This window comes from Delphinapterus leucas, chromosome 6 (genome assembly GCF_059928025.1).
Source record: "Delphinapterus leucas isolate spDelLeu-1000000601 "Yukka" chromosome 6, BTC_Dleu_Yukka2, whole genome shotgun sequence".
NCBI lineage: Eukaryota > Metazoa > Chordata > Mammalia > Artiodactyla > Monodontidae > Delphinapterus > Delphinapterus leucas.
In genome coordinates this window covers 116,586,030-116,613,663 of record NC_143134.1, presented here as the reverse complement: position 1 = coordinate 116,613,663, position 27,634 = coordinate 116,586,030, and the positions used below count along the sequence as shown (strand labels likewise).

The following is a 27,634-nucleotide window of genomic DNA, read 5'->3' as shown; positions in this document are numbered from 1 at the left end:
CTCAGAGCCAGAGGCCCAGATCCCCAGACCCCAGCAGGCAGCAGGTTTAAGTCTTGGCTCATCTGTTTGACCTTGACGCTGACGGGCTACTAAGATGGGAGACTCCAGGGACAAGTAGGTGTGAACTCCAGGGTGAACTGGCTCCCTGGCTCTTGAGTCCCTCATTAGGAGCCCCTACCCACTCTGAGAATATAAGAGGGTGTCGGGGGGGGGGTCCTCGTCCCTCACTCGTGCAGTGCTCTCTCACTCTCCTCAACCACAGTGAGGGGTCTCCAGGCCACTTGAGGAGCTTGCTCTATGTCCCCCAGCAGCTGGGAAACCCAGGGCACTCCCAGTGCCTCACTCAGGCCTGGAGCCCACATGGCTGCAGCCAGAGGACAGTGGTGGCCACACTAGGGTTAGCTGTGCTCACAGGTCCATCAGTACCAGGACAGGTACGGCCTCCCATGGACCAAGGTGGTCCCTGTGAGGAGAGCTGGCGTGGAGCTGAAGGCTTGAGGGGATACCAAGCAGCAAGAAGCTGGCGGTGGGCACAGACTGAGGGGCCATGCAGTGGCCCCTGGAATAAATCTGCATCTGCCTGGGCCAAGGGACTGGTGGAATCTCTGCAAAACCCATGGAAGTGCCATGAGAGGAAGAAGCATCTGGAGTCAGCACTGTGCCCGCACCGTTCTTGGCACCCAGACCCTGCAGTTAGCAAGCCGAGGAAGGTGGAGACCCTGCAGTTAGCAAGCCGAGGAAGGTGGAGAAACGCCCAGGGAGGGAGAGCGGCCAACACCCCTGCTCTCTCATCACAGGTAGTCAGGCCCCAGCTAGGGCGAGAGAAGGAGAGTTAATGCCAAAGCAGGTTTGGAGTTCTACTCTTACATGGAACCAGCCTTCTAAGGACCACGTTGGGACAGCCTGCGACTCCAAGTGTCTGTGGGAAAGTCACAGATGTGCCAAGGTTGTCACCAGAAGCAGGGTGCTTCCTGCCCTGCACAGATGATGGGGACAGAGCCCAGAGTGCTCTGGGGCCCTCAGGCGCATGCATCCTGCTTCTTCCACGTGTTGGGTACAGGTGACAACCAGTCCAGACCCCTGGGCTCAGCAACTGGCTCTGCCCCTTCCTCCAGGCATAAGATGGGGGGTGAGGGCGTGCACCCCAGCACCTTCACCTATAGGATGGGGATGATATTGCACACACATGCCCCCCCACCTCACAGGGTAGGTGTGAGGCTCACCAAGTGAGCACATGGGATGGGCTTAGAACAGCGCCTGGTAGAGAGTATACCCTCAGTACGTGTTAGCTGCCATTACTATTACGATTACTATTATTATCTTTGCACCCCTGTTTCCCTACCATGAACCAAGTGGAGAGGTAGGGCCTGGCAGGCCTTTGTAGACTGCCTTGACCTACAGGGTGTGGCAAAAGCAAGGCTATGTGACTTCCGAGGTAGGTCACACCGATGCCATGATGCTTTGGGGACATCCGCTTTCGGGGAGCAATGCCATGCAAGAGTTATGAGACTGCCACGTGGCAGGGGAGCCCAGGCCACACGAGAGGCCACATGTATGTTCGTGTTCTGCCCCAGATAACCAGCCAGCACCACGCATGTCCAGATGGTTCCAGCCCCCAGCATCAAGTCCCTCTCACCCTTCAAGTCTTTCCAACTGAGACCCCAGATATCGTGGAGCAGAATTTGGACAGGCTGTTTCCTGTCCAGATTCCTGACCTGCAAATCTATGCATAGAATAAAATGGTCGCTTTGTGCCGCTAGGTCCTGGGCTGGCAGGTTACGCGGCCGTGGTACCTGGCGTGGCTGGTGAGTGGTGAGCTGGAGCTGAGGTGAGGGCACTCCAGCCCCCCGTCCAGTGCTCTGCTGGCTGTGTCACGCTGCCCCTCCAACCGGTCAGCATCAGAGCCTGCCTGCGAGGGCCAGGAGCTAACATTCCTGAGTGCTAAGCGCGTGCCAGGCCCTATCTAAGGGCTTTTCCGGCCCAGCCTCAGCCCTGTGAAGTAAGCCTACGTGAAGTATTTATTCCTATTCCCATTTCACCAGTAAGAAAACCGAGGCTCAGAGGGGCTACGCCAATTGCCCAAGGTCCCAGAGCTAGGAAGTGCGGGAGCCAGCCCTTGCACTCAGGTCCGCCTGACTCCAAAGCAGGGCTTTTACCCGCTGGGCCATAGAACAAGGAAGATGGAAAGGTGTGTCGGAGAGCAGTCCTGAAGGAAACTTGCGGCCCAGGGTGAGATTTTCCATGGACTTGCTTTGTTGCCAAGGAATCTTCAGAGAAAACCTGTCAGTTGGTTCAGCCACGTGGAGGTGGGGCTCCCAAGATCTGGAAATGTCTTCACCAGTTCCAAGGCACACACAAACATCACTTGCCCTCTCTTGGGGTCAACGTTCTTTATGATTTTTGCTCTCCAGGAAAATATTAGTTCATTTATATAAACTAAACATTACATATGGGGGGGTGGGGAATAGAAGACGTGGCATTCCTGGCCTTTTTTCTCCCCAGACCAGAAACTGAGAAGGTTTCTCCACTTCCCTTCTCACAGTCTGTCCATCTGTCGGTGCAGAGCTGCTGGCACAGCTGCTCCCCAGGGGTGGAGAGTGGGGCGCTGGGGCATCGCAGCGACGGAGTGGCCCCCTGTCCCCTCACGCCTTCTGATGCCTGCCTCCCCCACTAAGGCGTGAATGGAGCCCAGGAGGGCAGGTCTTCGCCGGGTTCCGCCGGGGCCTGGCTTACAGCCGGCCCTGGCATGTGAAGCCTCGGGTAAACAGATGCCTCTTGGGGCCTTTCCTCGGCAGGTGTGGGGTGCCTGCTGGCTGGAAAGAGCCCAGAGCTGTAGGCCCAGCCCCCCACCCCAGGGAGCCGAGGGAGGCTGCGTTCCTCCCATTCCTGGGCCTGCAAGAGGCACATTCCTGTCCCCGATCTGGTCGGGCTCCTGCCACGCAGCCCAGTCTAATTGCCAGACACAGAAGGCCTCCCTGAAGCTGCCCTCTGGCCCCGCCCCCCACGGGACCCCGCGGGTCCCCTCTGTCGTCTGAGGGTGGGAAGCCGGGACCACTGAGTGCGTCTGAAGCCTTCCAGACGCGCCCGGGCCCTCTGGTGATCAATGAAAACCTTAACATCCTACTTCCAGGCTGGAGCCAGGGATTTGAAAAGTCAGTGCAGACACTCCTGGGCGCCGGGGTCTGCCGGCCACACTGTGTGGAAACGCCGGTCTCAGCACTTTTCTGGGAGGAACGTGGAGTCAGCAGGCAGCCCGGGAACCAGGTGCCCACCGGGCCCCACCAGGAGCCCAGAGACCAAGCGCCCCAGGTGCCGGGCTCTGGGAACCCCGGGCTGGTGGGGAAAGCAGACACAGAGGGACAAAGAAGCTGCAAGAGGGTATAACGCAAGGTGGGCAAATTCTGGAAAAGGCCAGGTAGTGAATGTTTTAGGCTTTGCAGGCCATGGGGTCTCTGTCCCAACCTCAGCTCTGCTGTCGTAGTGAGCAAGCCGCCAACGTGCCCACGGCTGCGTGTGGCTGTGCTCTGATACTAACCAGGGTGGGCTGCGTTAGGGCCATGGTGTGCTCCTTGCCCACAGTGTAACAGGGGGCCTGACCTGGGGGGCGGGGGTGGGGCTGGGTGAAGGAAAGGCTTCCCTGGGGCCATGACGTTTTGCTAAGACCTGAGGAGTGATTCAGGTGACAGAGGCAGAATCATAATATTGACAATAATACCATCATCCTAATAAAGTTACACTCGATGAGTGTGTCCCATGAGTCAGGGACTCGCGAAGTGTTTCACACACACATGACCTCAATACATTTGCACAGCTCACTGTGGGAGGTATGATTATGCCCACTTTACAGATGGAGAAATTGAGGCTTGGCGGGTATGTGGGCTGTTCTGTCTGACCCTACAGATGCATTCTTTGCCCTGCTTGGTGCCTGTGGGAGGCTGACCCCTGAGAGGCATCTCTTGGCTCCCTCACCCAGGCCTCCAACTGGGTTTGGCCGATGGGAGGCTCTGGCAGCAGATGGGGTGGGAGGGCAGAGGAGAGAGAGGTCAGTGCATTTTTTTCTCCCCCCTCCTTCCTGCTTCACCCTCCGCTACCACAGCTCCTGCCAAGCTGACCGTCCTCTGCGACTCAGAGCTTGCCAGAGTGGGTAACATTTTTCCCCACCAGGTCCTTCAGCCTAGAAGCGCTGGGGGCCTCGCTATCCTTTGTGTGAAGTATTTATTCCTACTGCCATTTCACCTTCATTAAGTTTCTTCCGGTGAGTCATCCGGGGGCAGTTCTGTTTCCTGCCAGGATTTTCTGACTGATGCTTGAGGTTAGCTAACTTGCTGGCTTCTGGTTTCACATGGCTAATACACAATGGAGCAGGTGGAGGTGATGGGGGATGGGACGGAAGGAGAATCCAGCTGAACCTTGAGGAGGCTGGACCGGCGGCTGGGTCCCAGCTCCAGTACTGGTTTCCATCATAGGCAGGGGTCAAAAGTGAAAGCAGCTCCTCCTTTCTGGCCCCGGGCTCAGTGAGTGGTCCAGTCCTGGAGACCCCCAACTAGCAGTGTTAGTTTTCTGCGTCTGGCTCCTGTCTCCAACCTGGGGCACTGGGAGATGAATCTTCCAGCATGTTTGGAGGGTAGAAAGTGTGGTGGTGGGCACTTGTGAGCACCTGGGGAAGGCCAGAGATGTATGTGGTCATCCTGACAAGGTATATTACCCAGACAGGGTGCAGAGGCCTCTTATTCAAACTAATTTGGAGGACAATCCGAAGGGCAGAACACTTCGTATTGGAGCCCACTCTCCGGCTCCGGAATTCTGGCATTCTCTCCTGAAGAAATAGTCTTGAGTGGTTAGAGTTTCCTATTGTTCCTTCTGTGGCCCTAAATGATTGCTTTAGAATCCTACTGCTACTTCCTACATCCCTCTGATGGAATCCCTGCCCCCCGTCCACCCCCTACCCAAGGTCAGGTGTAGCTGAGCATCCGGAAGGAACACGGCCGACTGAGCGGGGGAAGGTTCTAGAACAGGGGCAGAGCTGAGAAGGCAGAGAAAGACCAGTGCCAGGAGCTTCCCTTCTGGTCACCTCTGCTGGTGGGTCATCTGCCACGTGTGGAAGGCAGTGGATGTGGGAGGAGACGGTAGAAGATGCTTTCATATTAGGCTCATGGAACACTGTGAAAATCAAGCTCAGGCCAGCACTCTGACTGTCTCTTGAGGTGTGGACAGCAGCACTCCCAAGGCTGTGTGGATCAACCAGTGTCTCCCTCTGCTAAGTTACTGTGGGACACCCCACCACCAACCCAGGAGGGACTAGGGACAGGGTCCAACCTGCACAATGGAGCCAGGAGAGGCTGGGAAAGGTAAGGAGCCTAGAGAAAACCCTCAGGGCAGAGGCCTTGTTTGGGAGGGCTAGTGGGAGGCTGCATATACCACCTCTTGTGGCTCTGCGGTCCTGGGCCAGCAGCACTGCTGCACTGGCCTGGCTCCAGAAAGGAGAAAGAGTGGCTTGAGACATCGACAGGCTGGGGGTGGCACGACACCAGGCACAGCAGCCTGCGACAGCCACCCCCTCACCAAACACTCATTGCCTGTCAGACTCTACACTGCGTGCCTTCTGAATATCATTTCAATTTTGACGTTCCAGCGACTCTGGGATGGACGACTTATTATCCCCATCTTATAGGTAAGGAAACTGAGGCCCAGAGGGCATGAAGTGGCTTGTCCAAGACTGCAGTGGCCTAGAACCCAGGTTGGTGTCACCCAAGCTCAAACCAGGAGGAGGAAGTACAGTCAGACCCCCGCCCCCAATCTGGTCCCTCCCCAGGCAGCAGCAGAGCTCAGTCCCAGTGACGAGAGTTGGCTGGAATACGGATAAAAGGAAACTCACAGACATGACTCTGAAGCAGCTAACACCGCGTGCACACGTGGGCAGAGGGCTTTGAAGTGTGACCCTGCCCAGGTGGCACAGCCCTGCAAAGTGAGAGCTAGTATCACCTCCATCTTGTGGATGAGGCCAGTGAGGATCAGAGAGGTAAAGTGACAAAGCTGGAAACGGCATAGCTTGGATTTGACGTCAAAGCCTGGGCCCCTAATCTCTAGGGAACACTGTCAATATGTCAATAAAACTGATGCCCGAGGAACGCGAGCCGTCTGTGTGTGGTGGGAAATACCCCAGGCATCCCGCACACCCTTCCGGGGCTTGTCAACCCGAGCCTGGCGGTAGGCCCGATGACAAGGGTCCAGGTGACTGGGAGAAGGTGCTGGGGTTTTCTCTATCCTGTGCATGCTCCCGGCTTGGGGTTCTGACCTTGCCTGTCTTAGGTCTCAGGCTCTTCCAGGGAGCCCCAGCCCAGAGGGGCCCCATGTGATCCGAAGCCTGGGCAGGCTGTAAGCAGGGACGCTGAGTCTGCCAGCCTGCAGACCGGACTCTGGCCTTTGGCTCCACAGGAAAGACCAACCCTGGCAGCCACGTTAGGGTTACTGGAGAGTCTGCCCCCACTTGAGGTGGCTACGATACCTGCAAGATCTTCCTTGGAAGAGACTAGTCTCGGGGAGCTGCTTCCTGGCTCAATTCTGAGCGACAGTCTGAAAACAAAGATTTTCAAAAGATTAGATGGGCTCTGGTGTGTCAGGGGGTGGGGAGCGGAAGCTAACATGTGCACGCTTGGAACTGAGAAGGTGGACTGCTGTTAAGGGCTATTAAAGTCACAGAACCCAGGAATACTCTGAGGTTGGCTCCAGATCACAGCCACTTCCTTCCAATGTCCCCAGGGGATTTCCATGACCAAAAGATAATGGTTAAGGAAGACACAGTAAACAGTGTAGTCATGGTCCATCTGCCAGGCACAGATGGCACAGTCTTCATCCTCAAGACAACGCTATAAACTAGGAACACCATCCCCGTCTTGCAGAGGAAGAAACTGAGGAGCATCGAAGTCAAGCAGCTTCCCCAGGATTCACAGGGCTAACAGGTGGCCGAGCAGGGGACCAGGGCTGTCTGACCCCAAACCCCAAACCAGGGCGTTTAATCATTAGACTGCACTCTCTCTCAGATGCCCCCAGAGAGGCCTGACGCAATGGTTATTACTATTTTTTAAAAGCATCGATTAAGAACTTCTGGGTGAAAATGACAAGAGTGAAGCCAGCTGCCAGACTCCTCCCTCACCCAACAAAACGAACAAACAATTATAAAGGCTCAGGAGTAAAAGAACTCACCAGCTGCTACTCAACAAGGGAGGGGGTATAAACTGAAGCCATGAACTTCAGAAACTCGTAGCCAAGAAAAGAAAAAGTGGATCCTGGAGTCTAACCAAGAGTCCTAACACGGTGCGGCTCCTATCCTGCCCTCTGAGACTTCTTGGTGGGTCTGAGCGGGAGGCCTTCCCTTTCCCTCTTCTGACTGGCTGCAGATTCTGGAGAGAAACGGATGGGCCAGGTGGATAGTGTAGGGAATACTCTGATGGAAGCGAAGCCTCCATGGCGGTGTGGGGAGGGGGGGATGATTCAAAACCTGAGGGTATCCTTTTCTGGAATGGGATACAGCCCGAAACCAGGTGGAGGAAACCCTGCTGTAGGCCTTTCAATAGGGCCGCTGTCTGTAATAAAACAGACCGCTTGCTCTCTGCCTCCATGGAGCCTGAGCCCTGCGTCCCCCCGCCGGCTGCACGAGAGGGCAGAGACTGAGAAGCCGCGGGCCTCACAGCACAGCAGGAGGCAAACCAGCCCCTCTCACACAGGGGAGCAGGGTCAGACGTCGCCTCCCTTCATGAGAGCCGTGGAATATCCAGATGGAGCCTCTCACATGGAAGCAAGATGAAAAGAAACGGTGTGGCAAACGCTACAAGTGTCCTCTCAGGAAAAAGGGAAAGAGGAAAGAAGACAGCATTGTCCAGATTCCCCAGCCTAGAAGGCAGCCCCGAGGCACACGAGGAAATCCCCCACGTCCTTTAGAACTCGGGCTGAATAAAACAAAACCCGAAAAATGAGATGAGAACACAAATGGGTAAGATGAAAGGGGAGATTGGAAACCTAGGGGAACAAACAAATCAAGGACTGAAACAAGACAGGACCGGAGGAATACCAGAGTAGAAACAGACCATCCCAGTGACTGTCGATGAAGAAGATGGAGATTATAGCCATTAGAAAGAAGCTGATGGATTTGGAAGGCAGAACATCCAACATATGGATTCCTGGAACGCTGGAAAGAGAAAAGCCAAGAAGTGGCACAGAAGTAGTCAAAGATAGAAGCCAAAAGAATTCCTCTGTAATGAATAAAGAGCATCCCCGTTCCAGGGAAATCTGGTACAGAACCCTCCACTCCGAGGCATTCCTCTTGTGAAGCTTTTGAACCTCAAGGAATTCTTCACCCACCAGGTAGACAAAACAAGTTGCTTATAAGAGGGAAAAAACGAGACTGGCGTGAGATTTGTCTACAACAGCATCCAGTGCCAGCAGGCAGTGGAGCAGCTCTGCGTGTCCTGAGGGGAGGAAGCAAAGGAGCCCAGCAAGTCAGATGCAAATGTTTTCATGAAAGAGATCGGAGGACTCTTTCGAAAGTGTAGGACTTTCGAAAAACGTACTTCATGACGAAACTCGGCTAAATAAGGGATTGATTTAAAATAAAGACTCCAGGACTGGAGAAGTGACAGGTGGTAAGAATTGAAAATGTTTCGAAACACGAAATAGTAGGAATTATGATTCCTGAACATGATGTGTATGTTATAAACTTGGATGACGTAGAAATAAGAAGATAACTCACAAGGATTTGGAAGATGGTGCAGTGGAGGTGAAGGAGGGGGGAGCTTGCTAATGATCTCATCTTTCATGACCAGAGTCAACGGACTCCGCTCACCATGGAAATCTAGTTAAAACGGAATTTAGGCACTCCAACCTCTTCATGTTTTTCCTGACCTCTTTTGTTAATCTTAGAAGGCCCTTTTAGGAAATAATATCTCTTGTGGTGGAGAAATATTTATTTGAAGAGCAGCAATTCCTTATGTTTTATTTCAGTTCCTTTTTCTGGTTAAATTAAAGTAAATACTTTTAATTAAAAATAGCAAGTGTGGTATAATCCAATTTTAATAAATTCTATTCTTGCATCCATCCACCTATCCATCCTTCTCCATATATATATATATATATATATATATATATATATGTACTTTTATGCATAGAAAAATGTCCAAAATAATGTTCACTTGATGCCAACAGTCAGGCTTTCTAAGTGGTAGGAATTTGGGTAATTTTTCTTAAATAAAATAAAATAGACTAAAGGCTGAGGAAAACAAAGCACTGGTTGGGCTACTTGGCCCAACGTCTCCAAAGCAGGTCGGGAACGTCATTGAGGTAAGAGCTAAGCCTGCGTCCTCTGGGGTGGGGACCAAGTCTCGGGAGGGTGAGTTGGGGCCAGGGGGTGTGGGATGCTCAAGCAGAGTCACAAGTCCTGTGCGTCCCGTGTCACTCAGAGCCAGGGTCTTCCTGGGAAGGGATCCCCTCAGTGGTCTGGGCACGGGGTGAGAACGCAGCCTTCCTCCCTGGGTTTGTCCACTTGGACCACAACAAAGGGCCTTTGTGAAATCCAGGCATTAGGTGCTGGGGGTGTTCAATGTGCTTCAGAACGGAAGGCGTTATTACTCACAACCTGCAGGTTGTCCAAGGATTATCTCACGGCCAGAAGTATTTAGAGACCATTTTTCTCCTTAAAGGATATTAGTGTAAATGAAAAACTACTGTCTCCTTAACCGCATTATTGGCACATGAATGGAAAATATTACCCCCGATCCTAAGTGGGAATAATTTCCCACTCCGGGGTACTCTTTTCAGGAACAGCAAATGCTTTGTAAGTAAAAATGAGCAATTTGTGGCAAACGTAATTTTAATGGTAATCTCTGGCCTTTATTTATTGCTGTTATGATTATGTAACAGATCAAAATGTATTATATTCTATTTTAACAATATATTGTACAATAACAACTGAAGACATTATGTTTATGTTCCTAAAGATAGCCAATCATTAGAACCATGTGGGGAGCTTTGAAAAAATACAAATTTCCAGACCCTGCCCCGCCCGCCCCCCACACACCTGGATGGCTAGAAGGCTTCCTAGGTGTCTCTGATCCACAGCCAGGGCTGAGATCCACTCCTGCAGAGGTGGCAGGTGAAAAACCTTGAACAGCCATTCCCAAGGTCTTGGTGAGTGAAAAGGGGTAACCTGGGGTGTCTCTAGTGGCCACAGCTCTCTACAGTTTCCAGTGACTTTAATGAAGACCAAATCATCAAGCTGATCAAATTTTTAGACACAAAACTGGAAGAGATTTAAAAATATGTTGGATAGCAGGATTCAAAGGGATCATGCATGGTTTACTGGAAGCAACCAGTAAGATGAGATTTAAAAGAATACATGTAAAGTTGACGTTTAGGGGGGAAAATGATCAGTTACAAGACGGCTGAGACTTGCCTCCATCATATATCAGGCCATATGAAAAGTCCTGAGGCTCTTAGCTGACCTCAAGCTCAAAGTGAGCCAAGAAGACATCCAATCAATACGGCAGACAGACCCAACGTGAAAAATCTTCCTTCTGCTTCTAAATACATAGAAATGTTGGATAAATTCCCAGCTGCCACAAATGAAGAAAGAACTGAAAGCCAGAGCAGGTGAGTGGAAGATGAGGCCAAAGGGCCCACAGGGGTCTTCAGGGAACTGGGCCTATTCCACACGGGCTGCATGGGATGGAGACGGGGCCTCAGCCAGCGCCAGATGGCAAGAGTCCAGCAGCAAGCTGGGGCCCCAGGGAGCTGCCTCGTGCATGAAACAGGCTCTCGGAGAGCTCTGTTTGGCAGCCTGGAGATGTGGCTAGAAAGCTGTCCTTCCGCTCAGCGCTGAGTGGGGGCAGGCACTCCTGACCTGGAGCACTAAGCCTGCACCACACACAGCTGTGGAGCCCAAATTCATTCACGCTCCCCACCAGAGAAAGCCACGCTGAGAAGTTGACAGAACACCCTCCTCGGCCCGGTGGCGCCTGTGGGGCTGGGGCGGGTGGGAGGAGACACACAGCAGCCCTGCTGTGGGCTCTGTAGGGTCAGAGGTCACCTTATGCACACGTGCTGGGGGGGAGGTGCCGGTGCAGCTGCAGTGACCTTCCGTTAGCCCTGCAGGGGGCCGGGGGCACTCACTTGTAGTTGTCGTCTTCCACAAACTTCTGGAGCTCTTCAATGTAGCGCACGGACTTCAGGTACTTCTGCACGTGGGGTAGGGTTGTGAGGTGGTCTGGAGGAGGAGGACAAAACCCAGGGGCTTCAGTCTCTCCCCATCCCCAGGCCCCCCATGAGAAGCTCCTTAGGGACTGAGACATATATTCAGTCTTTCAACAGTTGCTTATGATCCCTTAGGCCGGGCCTGTGCTGGGCCCAGAGGGGTCCCTCAGGAAGTGCCCCCCAGCTGGCAGGGCCACAGACACCACACCCTGAGGTCACCACAGTTCCTCGGCTGGGGAAAGATGGGTCTTGGGGGAAAGATGGCCTCCAGCGAGGTGTGTGTGCCCTAAAACAGGTCTCCACTGGAGTAACTGGCCAAGCCTCCCATGCTTGCCCAACCCCGTGTGACAAGAATGCAAGAAGGAATGAACGCCATCCAGCCTGGTGTGCAGGCCCAACCCAGATCCTTGCACAGCCTGAGAGTCTGGCCCACGGGCTGGAGCTGCTGCACCCTGAGAGGAAAGGGAAGGGCCTAGACGCTTGAGCGCCTGTTCTGTGCCAGGCTCTGCACCCAGTGATTTCTAGAAGCCATCTGCCTCAGCCTTTGCACCTGCCTCATTTCGGGGAGTAAGATGTCAACTGCACACAGGAGGAAGCCATGGCGACTTGCCATGTCACACTGCTGAGAAATTTTGACCCCAGGTCACCTGCGGCCTCGGCCACACTGCCCTGTCTCTCTGTCCCGGGGTGACTGACGTCAGATGCCCTCCCCAGACCGTCACAGTCACTGCACTCTTTCTGAGGGGGCAGTAAACCCTCCGTGATGCGCTCTGCCATTCGTTCCCCACAGGGTGGGACAGGCCAGCTAAGGAGAGAGGTTGAGGCAGTGGAGGACGCTGTGGAGAGGAGTGGAGAAAGGGTGGGAAAGGGCCCTCGCTTTCCCGGGGGGCGGGCGGGTGCATCCGGGTGCCACGAGGAGCCCCTGATGGCTCTGCCTCGTAACTGTGAGACTCTCAGCAGGTCATTCTCTTTCTCTAGGGCCTCGGTGTTCTCGTCTCTGAAATGGGGATAATGACCCCTGCTTCACGGAGCTGACGATGGGGAAGGGGCAGGGGAACATAATGGTAGTAAGAGTGAGCATTTCCTGAGCTCTAATGAAATGCTGGGGTGGGCTAAGGGCTCTGCACAGTCATGTCCCCATCTTTACTATGAGAAAAGTTCAGACTTAGGACAAAGTGACTTTTCAGGAGGCGGAGCCAAGACGTGAACCCACATCTGTCTGACCCCAAAGCTGTGTATGTAATTGCTCTGCTGGCCAGCAGGACCAGTGTCGAGGTCCTTGAGTGGAAAGGGCACTGGGAACACAGTCCCCTCCCTGTTCCTCTGGGCAGAAGAAGAGCTGGTCTGGAAGTGCGGGCGCTTGTAGGGGCGGCACTCATGAGCGGACCTTTGGCTTGTGTGGGCCCCCCTGCAGTGGCCTTACCACATGGAGGCTGTTGGTTTCTCCCACCCTACGTACTGGAGGTGGTGTTGCTCTCTTCCTTGTCCCGCTTTGCTGCTTCCAGACTTTTACTCTCCCCCATCCTGTGAAAACCTGCTCCAAGGAGGCACACTCCTGCAGCTCGGCCACCCTCCCCTTCTTCTCTGCTGACTTCTGCCGCCGGACGCCCTGGTCACTCAGGCCCATTCCTGGAAGGCCGGGGCACCTGGCTCCCAGTCAAGCCCCATCCCCCACCATCCACGTGGACGGCCCATCAGCATTGCCAGCAACACCCCCTCCAACCATCTCAGACGCCCACCATCACAGTCACCCTTTGGATCTGGTCACGTGTGGCAGAGCCTGGCCAGTTGTTGACCAAGTCATTTCCCTGTTCCCTCTAGGCCTGCAGCTACGTTGCATTCCTGGCCTCCCTCGGCAGAAGTGATGAGCACCACGTGCAAGTCTGGTCCATACTCTGGTATGATTCTCTCTCCTTCTGCATCTTCCAGCTAGATGTAGAGGTCAGTGGAGGACTCGGGGCCATGGGACATGGCAGAGCCACGAGATAGAGGAGCCCAAGTACCTGAATCTGCTTGGAGGAGAGCCACCCAGGAGGTGCCCACAAAGCTCTTCATGAATGAAGGACCTGGGCTCTGCCACTCATTGGACGTGTGACCTTAGACAAGTGACTACACTGTCTTCAGCCTCAGTTTCCTCATCTGTGATACAGAGATGGTAACATCTAGTTTGCATAGTCTCTGAAGATCAAACATGCTTATAAAGGATCCAGAACGTGTTTGATACTCAAGGTATCAAAGTGAAGAGCTTTGTGGAGACTACCTGGTTTCTAGAGCTTTCTCACTGATAAGGTGCTGGACCCAAATTTCGGTGATGTAAGATTTCACAATTCCAACAACCAGGGGTACTAACCGTAGCTGCAGGAAACTTGTAAATCCGCAATTATTCGGAGAATATTGTTCATCTGATTGGATCTTTGTTCGTTTTCCATGATGCTGCCTGAGGCAGGATATGCAGAATCAATGTAGATTAAATCCAGAAGATAGATGCCTAAAATTAAGGAAGATATTTAACGATGGTAGGTGTTCACCATAAATCAGAACAAAATGGCACAAAACAGAACTGCTGTGCTAGAAGGTATAGGGTGACATGGAAAAATGCGGTATGATTTGGACTTCAGTTCCAGTCCTGACTACTAACTCTTCACACAGACTGCTCAACTTTAAATCAAACATCTGAGCAACCACCAAAATGAATGCTGGCAAGATTTTAGCATTTCTAGTTCATACACTCTCCAGCAACAAGGGTTATTACCTGTAACCCAACTGGAAAATAACAGGACACGAAAGGGATGAATGAATGCTTGTGTTTTTTACCAACCACTGCAGTTTAATAGGTCTAAGTTGTCATATCCAGGAGAACACTGTCTGAATTCAGTTTTTCATTTATTCACTTAGCTGTGTGTCTACTTGTTTATCTATCTGTCCACAGATACACATACACACACCCCAAATCATAAATTAAAGAACAAAAGAAGAAATCGAAAAAGCAACCGTCCTTGGTACAAAGAACTAAGGCTAGACAGAGAATTCTCCTGAGGGTGCTTAATAAGAAAATAACGTGTGATATGAAAACATTGCTGGGATAGGCCAGCGCGGAGCCTCAGCATGGTCTCATGGCTTCACCCCAGGGGGAATTCGGGACAAGCCACCTGGCCAGGGATGAGAAAACAGGACTGGCTGTGTGGTGTGGCCCAGCTGACTGGCTTGCTGCAGGGTCGCACTTTAGTCTCTCTGGAGATGTGCATGGACAACGGGTGACATATCCTTCCAGCAGTCCCCCATGAGCACTGCCACTACACCGTTAATATTGGTGGAGTTGAGCAGGAGTAGTGATGTAAAGTAGAATTTAAGGCAGAAAACATTGAACAAGGCAAAGAGGAGTGATTGATATTAATGAAAGGCACAGTGGATTGAGAAGATCTAATGATTACTAACTTCTATGCATAAAGCAACATTGCACCAAAATATACAAAGCAAAAAAGTGCCAAAAATGAAAAGTGGATTCAAGAAAGCCACAAACATGGAGGGAGCCTTTGGTATGTCTCTTCGAGAATTTGTGTGTGTGTGTGTGTGTGTGTGTGTGCGTACACATATGTATGTACATACAAAAATATACACATATATATACATGTATCTACAGATATACATATGTATGTGTCCATATATAAATGTAGTATTTAAGTAACAAAATTAACAAGCTTGGTGTTATATAAATAAAAATATAATCCTTTTTAAATACTCATGGAATGCTTACAAACACTGATTATATGCTAGTCTATAAAAAAATGCTCAATAAGCTCCAAAAAGTAAATGTCATATTATCTGCTCTCTTTGACCTTACAGTACATCTAGGATTTAACAATAAATATAGAAAAAATTCTAACCATTTGTTAAACACACACACACACACACACACACACACACTCATAAGCAACTCTCAGGTCAAATAAAAAAAAAATCTAAAATAAGAAATCTATTCAAAGATAATGACAATAAGAACACTACATATTGAAATTTATGGGATCAGACCAAAGTGGTAATCAGAGGAAAATTTATAGCCTTGAAAGTTTACTATTAAACTACTAAGAATGATAACAAATGTAATTAACCAGGTACTTAATATTAAAGCTGTAGGTTTTCTGCATGGCTGGACAAACACTGCACTGACTTACGCATTCATTATGTTATTTGTTCTTATAAAACCCATTTTACAGAGGAGGAAAAGGAAATGCACAGAGGATGTTTAACTCGTTCCAGGTCACATAGCCGGTAAATGATGGGGATGGGAGCTGAACCCAAGCCTGCCTCCGCAGAGTACATGCTTCCTGCCATCGCAGTGGACTGCTAGTGCTGGATACCATGAGTCATTCGTCCGCTTTTAAAATAGCTACACATTTTTACGGGAAACTGTTAATCACAGAAACATATGCTAGCACTTCTCGTAGGAATCATTTCCACTTCCCTTCTTTTTAGTGGCACCATGTTTCCAAAATTTTAAAAATTAGAAGTCATTTCCCTTGTATAGAAGCTCCAAGTTTGGGACATTTAAGTCCACAGATTTATTACTTCTCGACCTTGTTTTTCCTCTCCCCTCTTAAAAATGTAACTCAGCTACCTCCCCAAGGGTTCAGCAATGGCAATCCCGAAAATCCCATTAACGCTTCAACCACAACAAAAAGTACCCCCTAGTGCTGAGCATGAGGTGAGGGGATAAGGGACACGAGGCAGCTTTGTTCCAGAGGCCAACGTTGTGCAGACCCGAACGCAGCTGGCTCTGAGCAGCAGAGTGAACCTCAGCCCGGGAGCAGGGTCACCAAGGAGCAGGATATGGGAAATGGGAGAGAACTGACGCTTCCTGGGATTTGCTACAAGACGGGAATCTCCTCCTCTCCTCTCCTGTGGTCCTCCCATCGACCCCATGGGGAGGTTAAGGAGAAAACTAAAGTTCAGAGAGATTAAGAAATGAGCCTGAGGCCTCACAGCGAGTGTGTTGGATTTGAACCCAGGTCTGTCTGGCTCCAGTGCCTGTTCCGACCCACTCACCGGACATGAGAAACACACGAGGAATCAGTTGCCTTTTCTCAAATAACACCCCCGGCATGGAAGGCTCACCCTTTTCTGCCCTGTGAGGACCGGGGCTGGCCCCTCTGCATCCTCTCAGGTCCTGGCTCTGCAAACAGAGGCCAGGAGAAGCTCGCCTTCGAAGGGGCCGAACACCATTTCCACCCCAGCTTCTGCCTGTCCCCTCGGGGCATGGGGAGCTCACTACTTCATAAGAGCAAACCCCACTGTAGAGTGTTCATCACCCTCCTCCACAAAACACCTATCTGTTCCCCTGACCTGAGAGTCCAGGCCAGGGCCACCACATGTGAGGACGGAGGGGACCTCCCAAAGGAGGCCTCCTGGCCCTGGCGGCCGGGGCAGACCCCAAGCCTCAGCAACACCCGGACAGAATTCCCATATGAACAGCCTGTCACTCCCAAAGCAGCAAATCTACAGGTAATATTGCACAAATCCAGAGAAATCTTCCCAGTATTGTCATTAGCCTGTAACTGGAAATATTTAAAAGCCTAAACCATGATGAAATCATTAGAATAGCCACCTCCCACTTGTACTTGGCCAGAGCAGCGCGAAACCTGACACACAGCACTCACCACAGCCACCATTAGATACTGACTGGCCTCGTTCATGTATCTACTGTCTGATTCCCCCATCAGACTTTATTAAAACCCCTCTGAGGAGGAAGTGTCCTGTTCCACAAGCTCAACCCCAGCGGCTGGAACAGAGCACACAGGAGCTGCTTGGAGAACATTAGTTGAAAGAAGGAAGGTATGAATGAAGGCATACTTTAGGCCCCAAGATAACCTTGCAAAGTACATCATTACCCTCATTTCAGAGCTGAAGAAAGAGACACGGGGAGTCAAGCGATGATAATAAGACTGAGCACTTACTGTGTTCCAGGTCCTAAACTAAGAGCTTTGCCCTGTTTGTTGATTTGCCATAACCACGCTGTTACCAGGGAGGTTTTATCTCTACTTTACAGAGGAAGAAGCTGAAGCTGAGAGCGCTGCATCGCTTGTCTGAGGTCACACAGCTGGGAAGTGGCAGAGGCAAGATTTGAACACAGGTCAGTCCAGGCTGCCATACTGTCAAGTCCTTCTTTGACCCCAGCTAGATCCCCTGGAGGCTGGCAGCTGGTGAGGCAGGGTGGGGCACAGCTGACCCCACAGGCATCCAGGCCATGGCTCTCCCTGCTTGACACCCCCTTGGGGTCAACATTCTCCAGGAGGGCTGACGACTACATGGTGGCTGCACCGTCCACCTCCTCCCCGCGGCCTCCCTGGCACCCATCGTGACACGTCTGTCCCAGGTCCCATCGTCAGCGGGCCCACCATGGCCTGGGGGCCCTGCCAGCTCTGCCCCGTGACACACAGCTGTGGTGGAAGTGGGAGAGCGTGGGGCTTGGAGCCAGGAGACCTGGAACACTGGCTCTGCCGCCTACCAGCTGGGTGGCCTCAGGCAAGCCTTTTTGCCTCCCGGGACCTGTGTTTCCTTGACTGTGACTGGGGATAATGATGTTGATTGTGAAGTCTCCCGGCCCAGGGCCTGGACCACTGAGGTGCCCGTGAAGCTGAGCTGACCCCGAGCCTGGCTCCATGGCGAGGCCCCACTTGGAACTGGAGCGGGACGCCCGTAGGAGAGACGCACCCAGCCGGGTTTGCCATAACTGTGGATGGCGCCCAGATGCTGACCACGTGCGGCCACCTACCTCAGACGACCAGCTCTGGGAACTTCCGTCTGGATTGAGACAGCACAGCTGGGATGTCTCAGCTCCCTTCCTTTTACACAGCGTTACTGCGGCAAAAGACACCGTGTTGTTGGCCTTGTCAAGACGGACAGTAACTGGACCAGCTACTGGCCCTGGCGGCCGTGAGGCTGGGCAGTGCCAGGGGCTGGAGCTGGGCTGGGAGGTGCAGACGCATTGGAGGAAACAACCGTAATACTAACAGCCTGTCCGCGACAGGAGAGGCTGGCCTTGCTTGTACCACAGCATCTCGCCGCAACTGGCACAGCACAGCACAGCAGGTGCTCTCATTTCTTCATCTGACGGATTAGGGAATGGAAGCTTACAGAGCAAACGTGACACATCTAAGACCGTACAACCTACAAGTGGGGGAATCAGGATTTGAATTCATGCCCGCCTGACCCCAAAGATTTGGGACAGAGAGCAAGCAGTGCTGAAAGCTGGGGGCTGGCAGTCCTGGCTGGCACAGGGACAAGGGTGCCAGAGTCAGAGCTGGGGCTGCGAGGACCCCTCCTGTGGCCTGCCACCCACCCGAGGACACGGCTGGCAGCCGGCATCCACTCTGTGGCTTGCCTGCCTGCAGACTCAACCTCCTGTGAGATGGACAGCTACCCAGAATATGTTCTGTCCCCTCCTGCCACACCCCACACAGGGCCCGGTGACACTGCTGTGGCTACAACAGGGGTGCCAACCAGCCTGCCATGGTGAGGCAGAGAGCCCCGGGGCCGGGGATGAGCAGCCCTCCGCTGGCTCTGCTGTGGATGCCTCCCCAGCTGGGTTGGTCCCAAGCCCAGGGGCATGTGGCCAAACCTTCTTCCTGACAGTGAATCCAGGCCCCCCGCCAGGGGTGTCCACAAGACACCCTGGCCCTGAGGAGGGAGTGTCAGGCTGACAAAGGAGGTGCTCTCCTGAACAGACCCTTCTCTTAAGCTGAGGGACACAGGCTCCATGGTGCAGAGCCTGCTTGAAGCTGGGCGCTCCCAGTCTCCCAGAGCCAAAGCCCGCGGCTGGCACCGGGCTTCACCGCCAGCCCAGAAACTCACTGCTCTCTTGTTTCTCCCATCGCCACCCATCTCACTTCCATCCCAAGTCTGGTTTTGGTTTTTCTCACACAGCTATCTATTTAATAAGGAAAATTCTGCTGTGTTGGGGGGAAAAAACCTTCCACAGCATAAAAATATGCCACATTTCCATCTTATGCTTTCCATTTTCTTTCTCTCTTTCTTTTAAAGTTTGAGATGAAAGACTTTTTTCCCATGTTCTCCTGCTCTGCTTTGAAAAGATCATTTTCAAACTTCAGAAATGAGGAGTGCTGGCACCCGGAACTATACTTGTGTGGTTTGATCACATAAACTCCTGATAAATTCCAAATGAAATAACAGAGCAGCAGCTCATTAAGGTTTTGTTTTTGGTTTTGTTTGGTTTTTTTTTATGAGAGTGCAAAGCGATGCCATCGACTACAGAAGGAGATCTCAGTGGGTGGCTCACGCTCCCTGTCTGATGCAGAAGACTGAGTGTTAATTAGTGCCCGTTAATTAGTATCAGTTGTGTAAAACACGGACTTCAGAACAAATCCTCATCTAAAGAATATTATTCCTCAAGTGAAATGTGTTGGAAGCTGGCTGACACTGAGACAAACATTTCCCAGGTCTGCAGAAAGGGGGCGGGGCCAGGCAGTCACACCTCAGGTGGTCAGAGGCCATGTTTCTTAGAGGAGCACATGGCCTCCTGTTTTTCTTGGTGTTGGGGCCGGTGACTTACAAAGGTACTGAACAAAGCCTTGCAGCCCACAGAGAATCTCCTCTGGCTCCTCGAGGTCAAATGAGGACACAACCACAGATTTCCGCCCCCTGCCCTGGGGATTACCTGGTAATCTACAGGGGCAATGGGATGTCCTACTGTTTGCAAAGGTTCTCCTAAGAGCTGTGGGATGGTGTAGCATGTGCTGGTATTCTGACCAGCAGTAAGAAAGGGCATAAGGAGAGGGCATTAATCTGGTGATTATTATTCGGCTTGTTTTGTGCCAGACACTGTGCTAAGTAAATTACACGTACTATCTAATTTAATCCTTCAACAATTCTATTGGCAGTAGAGAAGAAATTGGTACTTTTTGTCTGCCTAACATCTATTCCCAATTCTTTTTTTTTTTTTTTAATTTATTCCCAATTCTTTTGGAAACAGCCTTCACTTTTCCTTTGGGGGAAACCATACCTCCCATACTTGTAACCCATGTGGTTTTGGTAGGTCTGAAGCAATTTCATTCCATCCCCTGCCCCAGGGGTAAAAACAAATTTTAAAAATGAACCATTTGGGAAAGGAAAACAACACTCCAAAAAATTCAGAGATGAAAGAAGGAATTAAAATCACAAACTATCTACATATAGGATGCAATCAAAATCACATAACTCTGCTCAGAGAAAAATTCATAGTCTCAAATGCTTATATTAATAATTCAGAAAGATAAAAAAGAAATGAACTTAGTGTTCATTATAGAGAACTAAAAAGAACAAAAGAAAGTAGGAGAAAGCATTAAAAATATAAAATCAGAAATATTTATCACTGCAGAGTGATAAATAAAACTGAAAGTTGGTTCTTTGAAAAAGTCAATAAAGTAGACAATCTTTGGTATGTATGATGGAGGAAAAAACAAAAGGTAAAAACACAGATGTGCATTGTTAGGGTTGAGAGAAGGGATATGATTTCAAATATGGAGGAGAAGTTAAAATAGTGGTATGTGCAATTTTTATGCCAACATATTTGAAAATGTAGATGAAATGTGTGCTTACTAGGAAAATCTATCTTCCCAAAATTGTCTCAAGAAGGGGCAAAACCTTCAACTCACCAAATAAAGAGAAAATACTAACAATATTAAGAAAGATACCATGATTAAAAAGTACATTATCCAAATGGTTTTATGGACCCATCCATTAAACTGTAAAAGAAAAACCGAATATTACTTAAACTGTTCCAGAGCACAGGAAAAGTGGGAAATATGTGCAGTTCTTTTTATGACTCGAGCATAACCATTATATCAAAACCTGACAGACATGGCATAAAAAAGAGACCAATATCATTGATAAATAAAGATCCAAATAAAACGTTAGCAAATAAAACTCACCAATGTTCTAAAATAATAAAAATAGCAAATCAAATTAGCAGTATCTTGAAGCAAACAGGTTTACTACAGGATTGCAATGGTATTTCAACAAATGATCTTGAGAGATGCTGAAAAGTCACTGATAACTTTAGTATCTATTCCTGATAAAGCACTAAGCTAGGAACAGAATTCCTTAATATGACAAAGGATGCATGGTAGAAACACTAACACAATCTTCTTAACGTTGAATTCCTATTGAGAGGAACAAGTCAAGAATACTTGACATTCTGCTATAATTTAACACTATTCTAGATGCACAAATCTATGAGCTAAGACAAAGAAATGTGGTATAAACATTAAAGACACATGTAACATTGTCATTATTTCCAGGTTACATAATTAGTTACCATATTAATTATATAATTAAGTAATCTAGGATAATCAACTGGAAAACTATTACAACTAAATAACAGAGTTAAGTTCAAAGTAAATATACATAAATCACTAGCATTCCTTTTTTTTTTTTTTTTGCGGTACATGGGCCTCTCACTGATGTGGCCTCCCCTGCCGCACAGCACAGGCTCTGGACGCGCAGGCTTAGCGGCCATGGCTCACGGGCCCAGCCACTCTGCGGCATGTGGGATCCTCCCGGACCGGGGCACGAACCCGCGTCCCCTGCGTCGGCAGGCGGACTCTCAACCACTGCGCCACCAAGGAAGCCCTCCTTTTTTAATTAAAAAAATTTTTTTTGACTTCTTTATTGGAGTATAATTGCTTTACAATGGTGTGTTAGTTTCTGCTGCACAGTAAAGTGAATCAGCTATATGTATACATACATCCCCATATCCCCTCCCTCTTGCGTCTCCCTCCTACCCTCCCTATCCCACCCCTCTGGGTGGTCACAAAGCACCGAGCTGATCTCCCTGTGCTATGCGGCTGCTTCCCACTAGCTATCTGTTTTACATTTGGTAGTGTATATATGTCAATGCTACTCTCCCACTTCATCCCAGCTTACCCTTCCCCCTCCCCATCTCCTCAAGTCCATTCTCTGTGTCTGCATTTTATTCCTGTCCTGCTCCTAGGTTCGTCAGAACCTTTTTTTTTTTTTTTTTGATTCCATATATATGTGTTAGCATATGGTATTTGTTTTTCTTTTTCTGACTTACTTCACTCTGTATGACAGACTCTACGTCCATCTACCTCACTACAAATAACTCAATTTTGTTTCTTTTTATGGCTGAGTAATATTCCATTGTGTATATGTGCCACATCTTCCTTATCCATTCATCTGCTGGTGGACATTAGGTTGCTTCCATGTCCTGGCTGTTGTAAATAGAGCTGCAGCGAACACTGTGGTACATGACTCTTTTTGAATTATGGTTTTCACAGGGTATACGCCCAGGAGTGGGATTGCTGGGTCGTATGGTAGTTCTATTTTTAGTTTTTTAAGCAACCTCCATACTGTTCTCCATAGTGGCTGTATCAATTTACATTCCCACCAACAGTGCAAGAGGGTTCCCTTTTCTCCACACCCTCTCCAGCATTTATTGTTTGTAGATTTTTTGATGATGGCCATTCTGACTGGTGTGAGATGATATCTCATTGTAGTTTTGATTTGCATTTCTCTAATGATTAGTGATGTTAAGCATCCTTTCATGTGTTTGTTGGCAACATGATGGTTTTTTTTTTTTGACTTGAATTATATATATATATATATATATATATATATATATACATATTTTGTTTTTAATACAGCAGGTTTGTTTTTTTTTTTTTGCGGTACGCGGGCCTCTCACTGTTGTGGCCTCTCCCGTTGCGGAGCACAGGCTCCGGACGCGCAGGCTCAGCGGCCATGGCTCACGGGCCCAGCCGTTCCGCGGCATGTGGGATCTTCCCGGACCGGGGCACGAACCCGTGTCCCCTGCGTCGGCAGGCGGACTCTCAACCACTGCGCCACCAGGGAAGCCCTAGCAGGTTCTTATTATTCATCAGTTTTATACACATCAGTGTATACATGTCAATCCCAATCTCCCAATTCATCACACCCCCATCCCCACCCCCCCACTGCTTTCCCACCTTGGTGTCCATACGTTTGTTCTCTACATCTGTGTCTCAGTTTCTGCTCTGCAAACCAGTTCATCTGTACCATTTTTCTAGGTTCCACCTATATGTGTTAATACACAATATTTGTTTTTCCCTTTCTGACTTACTTCACTCTGTTTGACAGTCTCTAGACCCAACATGATGTGTTTTTAAGTGAACAAATCTGGTATGGCTATACACACATATATACACACACACCCCTATGTTGATACACACATACACACACCCTATATTGAAATACACACACAGAAACACCTATATTGAGATACACACACACACGCACCCCTATATTGATACACACACACACACACACCCTCCCTATAGTGAGATACATACACACCCTATATTGAGATACACACACACACCCCTGTGCTGAGATATATACACACACACAACCCTATATTGAGATACACACACACCCCTATATTGACAGGCACACACACGCTATATTGAGATACACACAAACACACACCCCTATATTGAGATACACACACACCACTATGTTGAGATATACACACACACCTCTATACTGAGATACACACACACATACCCCATATTGAGATACACACACACACCCCTATATTGAGATACACACACCCCTATATTGAGATACACACACACACACACCCCTATACTGAGATACACACACATACACACACAACCCCCATATTGAGATACACACACACACCCCTATATTGAGCTACACACACACACACACACACACACACACACACACACACGAAAGAGAGAGAATATATTGCCCAATCTGTTAACAGCAACCATCTTCAGGGATAGTTTAGGGTTATTTTTTGTTTTATACAATTTTATATTTTTTCAGCCTTTAGCTATGAATATGTACTACTTTTAGAAATAGAGAAGAGCAAGATCTCTATCTCTCCTTCTTTCTTCAAAAAAGCAAACACTTTTTTGGCAGGGAGAAGGGACGTAATAGTTGACGCAAATGATTTTCCGAGCATTCTCAGCTCCTGTTGAAAACCCGGTCTTTAGTTTTTGATGTAAAGGCCACAAACCTCTACCGACTACCTGTGATCTGTCTCCAGGCCATTGTTCACACTTCATTATCACCTTTGGTCTCCACCACTAACCCATTCCGCACTGTGATTTCTCAAACCCAATCAGATCGTACCCTTCCTCAATTTAAAATTACCCAACAACTCTCCCTCTGCAGGTGTTCACAGCTCCTGGGTTCCATCCCTGGCCACCTTCATCTCCGGGCTTTCCTCCCGCCCTCCTCTCATGTGATGCTCCAGCTGGGTGCGGGCCCCGTGTGGCTGGCTCCCTGGACCGGCCCTCTGCTTCGTGCCTCTGAGCTTGGCAGAGCTGTGTCTACCCCATGCCCACTCGGCCTCCTTTTCTGGCTGTTAGCGGGCTCCTCCTGGGCTCTCAGAGCACGCGCCCTCCCCTCGATTACAGTATTTATCGCACACTCTTTGAGGGCCAGGTCTGCATCTTTTCCGCCTCTGCATTCTCAAGGGCCCAGCACAGGGTAGGGGACGACCAAACGGGACGCTGAGTCTTTATCTGCACATATATGACTCTTTATTCTGGCCACCGAAATCCCACTGCTCAGTGGATAAGAGTGGCCGTGGCTGCCAAGCACCCCACTCCACAGCCACCCTAACAGGGTCAGCCCTGTGTTCTGGTGTCTCCAAGCTAAATACCCATATTTCTCAGTGCTATGAAGGGCTTCCAGAGGAGCTAACGTCACCAAAAGGAAACGCAAGATGATTCCCCCAGTGAAAGCCTCGGAAACCTGCCTCATGTTGGGTAGAACCGAGGCTGCCCATGTGCCAAGGAAAACACTCTCCAGCTTGTCTTTCCAACCCTGGCTCAAGGATTCGCTACTGTGCACAGAAAGGCTCCCTGGACGTCCGAGGCCACCAGGATTCCAGCCAGAGAATGAGCTCACAGACGGCTGCTTCAATCACCAAAGTATTTTCCACTTCCCCAAATGCGCTCACGTATCTGTGACCACACTTCACCTAGTCTTTAAGTATAACAAAAAAATAATGGAGGCAAAGGCAAAACTGTCAGATTTATTCATTGCTCAATGGAAACTGTGTAACAAAACACGACATTCTAAACCTCAATCACCAATCCCTGCATTCTCTGGGAAACAAGCAACAGATTTGTGGAGGGTTAGCTAGATCTAAACTGATTTTCACTATCTGAAAGCAAATTCTTTTCTGATTTTGCTGAAATGAAATACTGAAAGACTCTCCCTGGGCCCCTTGGGAAGAAAGAAGGCACCCGACTACTAATTTATTTGTGGTTTTCAGGCTCAGGTGTTTTGATCTCTCCCTGCCTTTCTTGATGTAGATGAGAGGATGGGAGTCCCACAGGACTGTCCCGGGAAACCGCTTTCAGAGAACAGGGGCTCCTGTGGCCCTACCGTGGGGGCCATCTCTGTGGGCTCTGCCCTGCTGCAGGTCACACTGGAGACCCTCCCTGGCCCAGCCAGATCCAGCTGGCCCAGGGCCAGCCCAGCCTTTTCCAGCCCTAGGCCATAGTCTCGGTCTGTAGGGGGCGCTACTCCCATGGAGCCTGTGGGCCCATCTCACCAGGGCAGGAGAAGCACACGCCCCCACCAGCAGGGGGCGCTGGAAGTAGTCATGCTGTTGCTAGTCTGGGATTGTCTGTTGGGTGGGATGGGAGGGTGGAGGGGAGCCGGGCTGTCACTGGCTGGAATCATGCGTCAGACTGGAAGGCCCACCCATACCTACTCTCTTTGTGCTACTGGCCCCTCCCCCCGCCCCAGCCCACTAGACTGAACGCCCTAGGGAAATGATTCAAAACACCTGACCCCCATGACTCTGAGCTCCTGGTCACCTCCTTGAGACCTAGACCTCTACTCTGGTTGGTTCTCCAGCACCAACTTTCCTCAGTCCTGGCTCCTCCCCTTCTTCATAGCACACTGCCGTTCCAGCAGGCTTTGGGGCCAACACTACCCTTACTAGGACATTCATTCCTGGCTATACCATCGGAGGGTGGTTTGCAGGGAAGAGAGAGGCCAAAGTGGCAGGAGAGCATGTCTACTGACCAATCAGAAGTTGTGGGGAGCTAGATGGAAGGCGGCAGGTCCCTGTGGGGAGGCGAAGCTTCAAGGGCACAGGGTGATGTGCTCAGGGACCAGCCCACTAGGTGATGTGAAAGGGCATTAGTGCTACAAATATTTACTAAGTGCTTCCCACATTCTGGACACAGGGGTATGGACAGGCACGGTCCCTGACCTCATGAGGTGTACTAGCCGGCAGATGCATTCAACAGAGGCATTAGTTACACAAATAATTAAGGGCACAGAACTGCTAAAAAATAATACTCTAGTGCATACTTACTTTGGGGAATTATCCTCAGGTGCCCACGAGCGACCCCAGAGGAACCAGTGATGTATGATACAGAGATGGGCAGGTCCCTGCCTCAGCCTCTCTACTCAATTCCAGAGATGCTAAGTAACCTGCCCGAGGTCACTCAGCACAGACATGGCAGAGGTAGGATTTGAGCCCAGGCCTTTGGCCTAGGGCCAACACTCTTATGGACTATGTTATGTGTGTTACTTATAGCTCAATACAGGGAGGAGTGATACTGAAACTCGAGGCATCTGTGTTCAAATCCTGGCATTGTCACTTATTTGTTCAGTGTGATCCCGGGTGAGTTCTTCAACTGCTTTCTTCCTCTGGGAAATGGAGACAGTAGCTTCTCACGGGGCTGAGGTGAAGACTCAGGACCTAACGCACAGGAGAGGGGCTGGCGTAGTATCTAGATAAAGCAGGCACTCAATGAAGTGACTTGCAAAAAAAAAAAAAAAAAAAACACCAACAACTTTAAGAGGTGATGGGGGTACATACCTGTTTCTGAAAACCTTCCAGAAGAGACCAGACAGCCCCTCATAGAGCCTCCCCTGACTTATCACTAAAACTTTTGTGAATAGAAAAAAAGAAGAAAACCACCCCATTAGCTAAGACTGATGGACGGCTTTATTGCTGGAACCTAGGAAGAAACTGAATAGACTACGGGCAGATGTAGAGGACAGAAGTTGAGCAAATGTAGACCTTGTCAATGTGTGCCTCCCAGGGCCTGTCCCCAGACTCAGAGAACCAGCGATATACAAACATGAAAACTTGGGTCAATGACCAGTACACTGCCCAGCAGGGGCTGATCTGAGGGGCTCTAGGACTTTCCCCTCCACCTTCTCACATCCATTTGCAGATGGCTACCCCCAGAAAAGAACTAAAGCATGTCCAGAGGGAAAACCAAATGCCTACTGATAAGCCCCAAAGATGAATAGATTTCACCTTGGTCAAGGACGCATCCAGAAGAAAGAAAATCCAGTAAGGGGCACATGGAAAAATACTGCCAAATAACAGGGC

General features: G+C 50.0%; 1 protein-coding gene across 9 annotated transcripts in view; it reads right to left on the bottom strand.

The window, feature by feature from the left end:
• RALGPS1 (Ral GEF with PH domain and SH3 binding motif 1) overlaps nt 1-27,634 on the bottom strand; it is a 289,275-nt gene that overhangs the window by 40,893 nt on the left and 220,748 nt on the right. For all 9 annotated transcript variants that reach the window (XM_089913761.1, XM_089913763.1, XM_089913759.1 and 6 more), the window contains 3 exons: nt 13,592-13,729; nt 11,161-11,254; nt 6,506-6,573 (listed from right to left, as the gene is read on the bottom strand). In XM_089913761.1, coding sequence (XP_089769887.1) covers nt 6,506-6,573; nt 11,161-11,254; nt 13,592-13,729 — 300 coding nt within the window. The remainder of the gene's footprint in view (nt 1-6,505; nt 6,574-11,160; nt 11,255-13,591; nt 13,730-27,634) is intronic.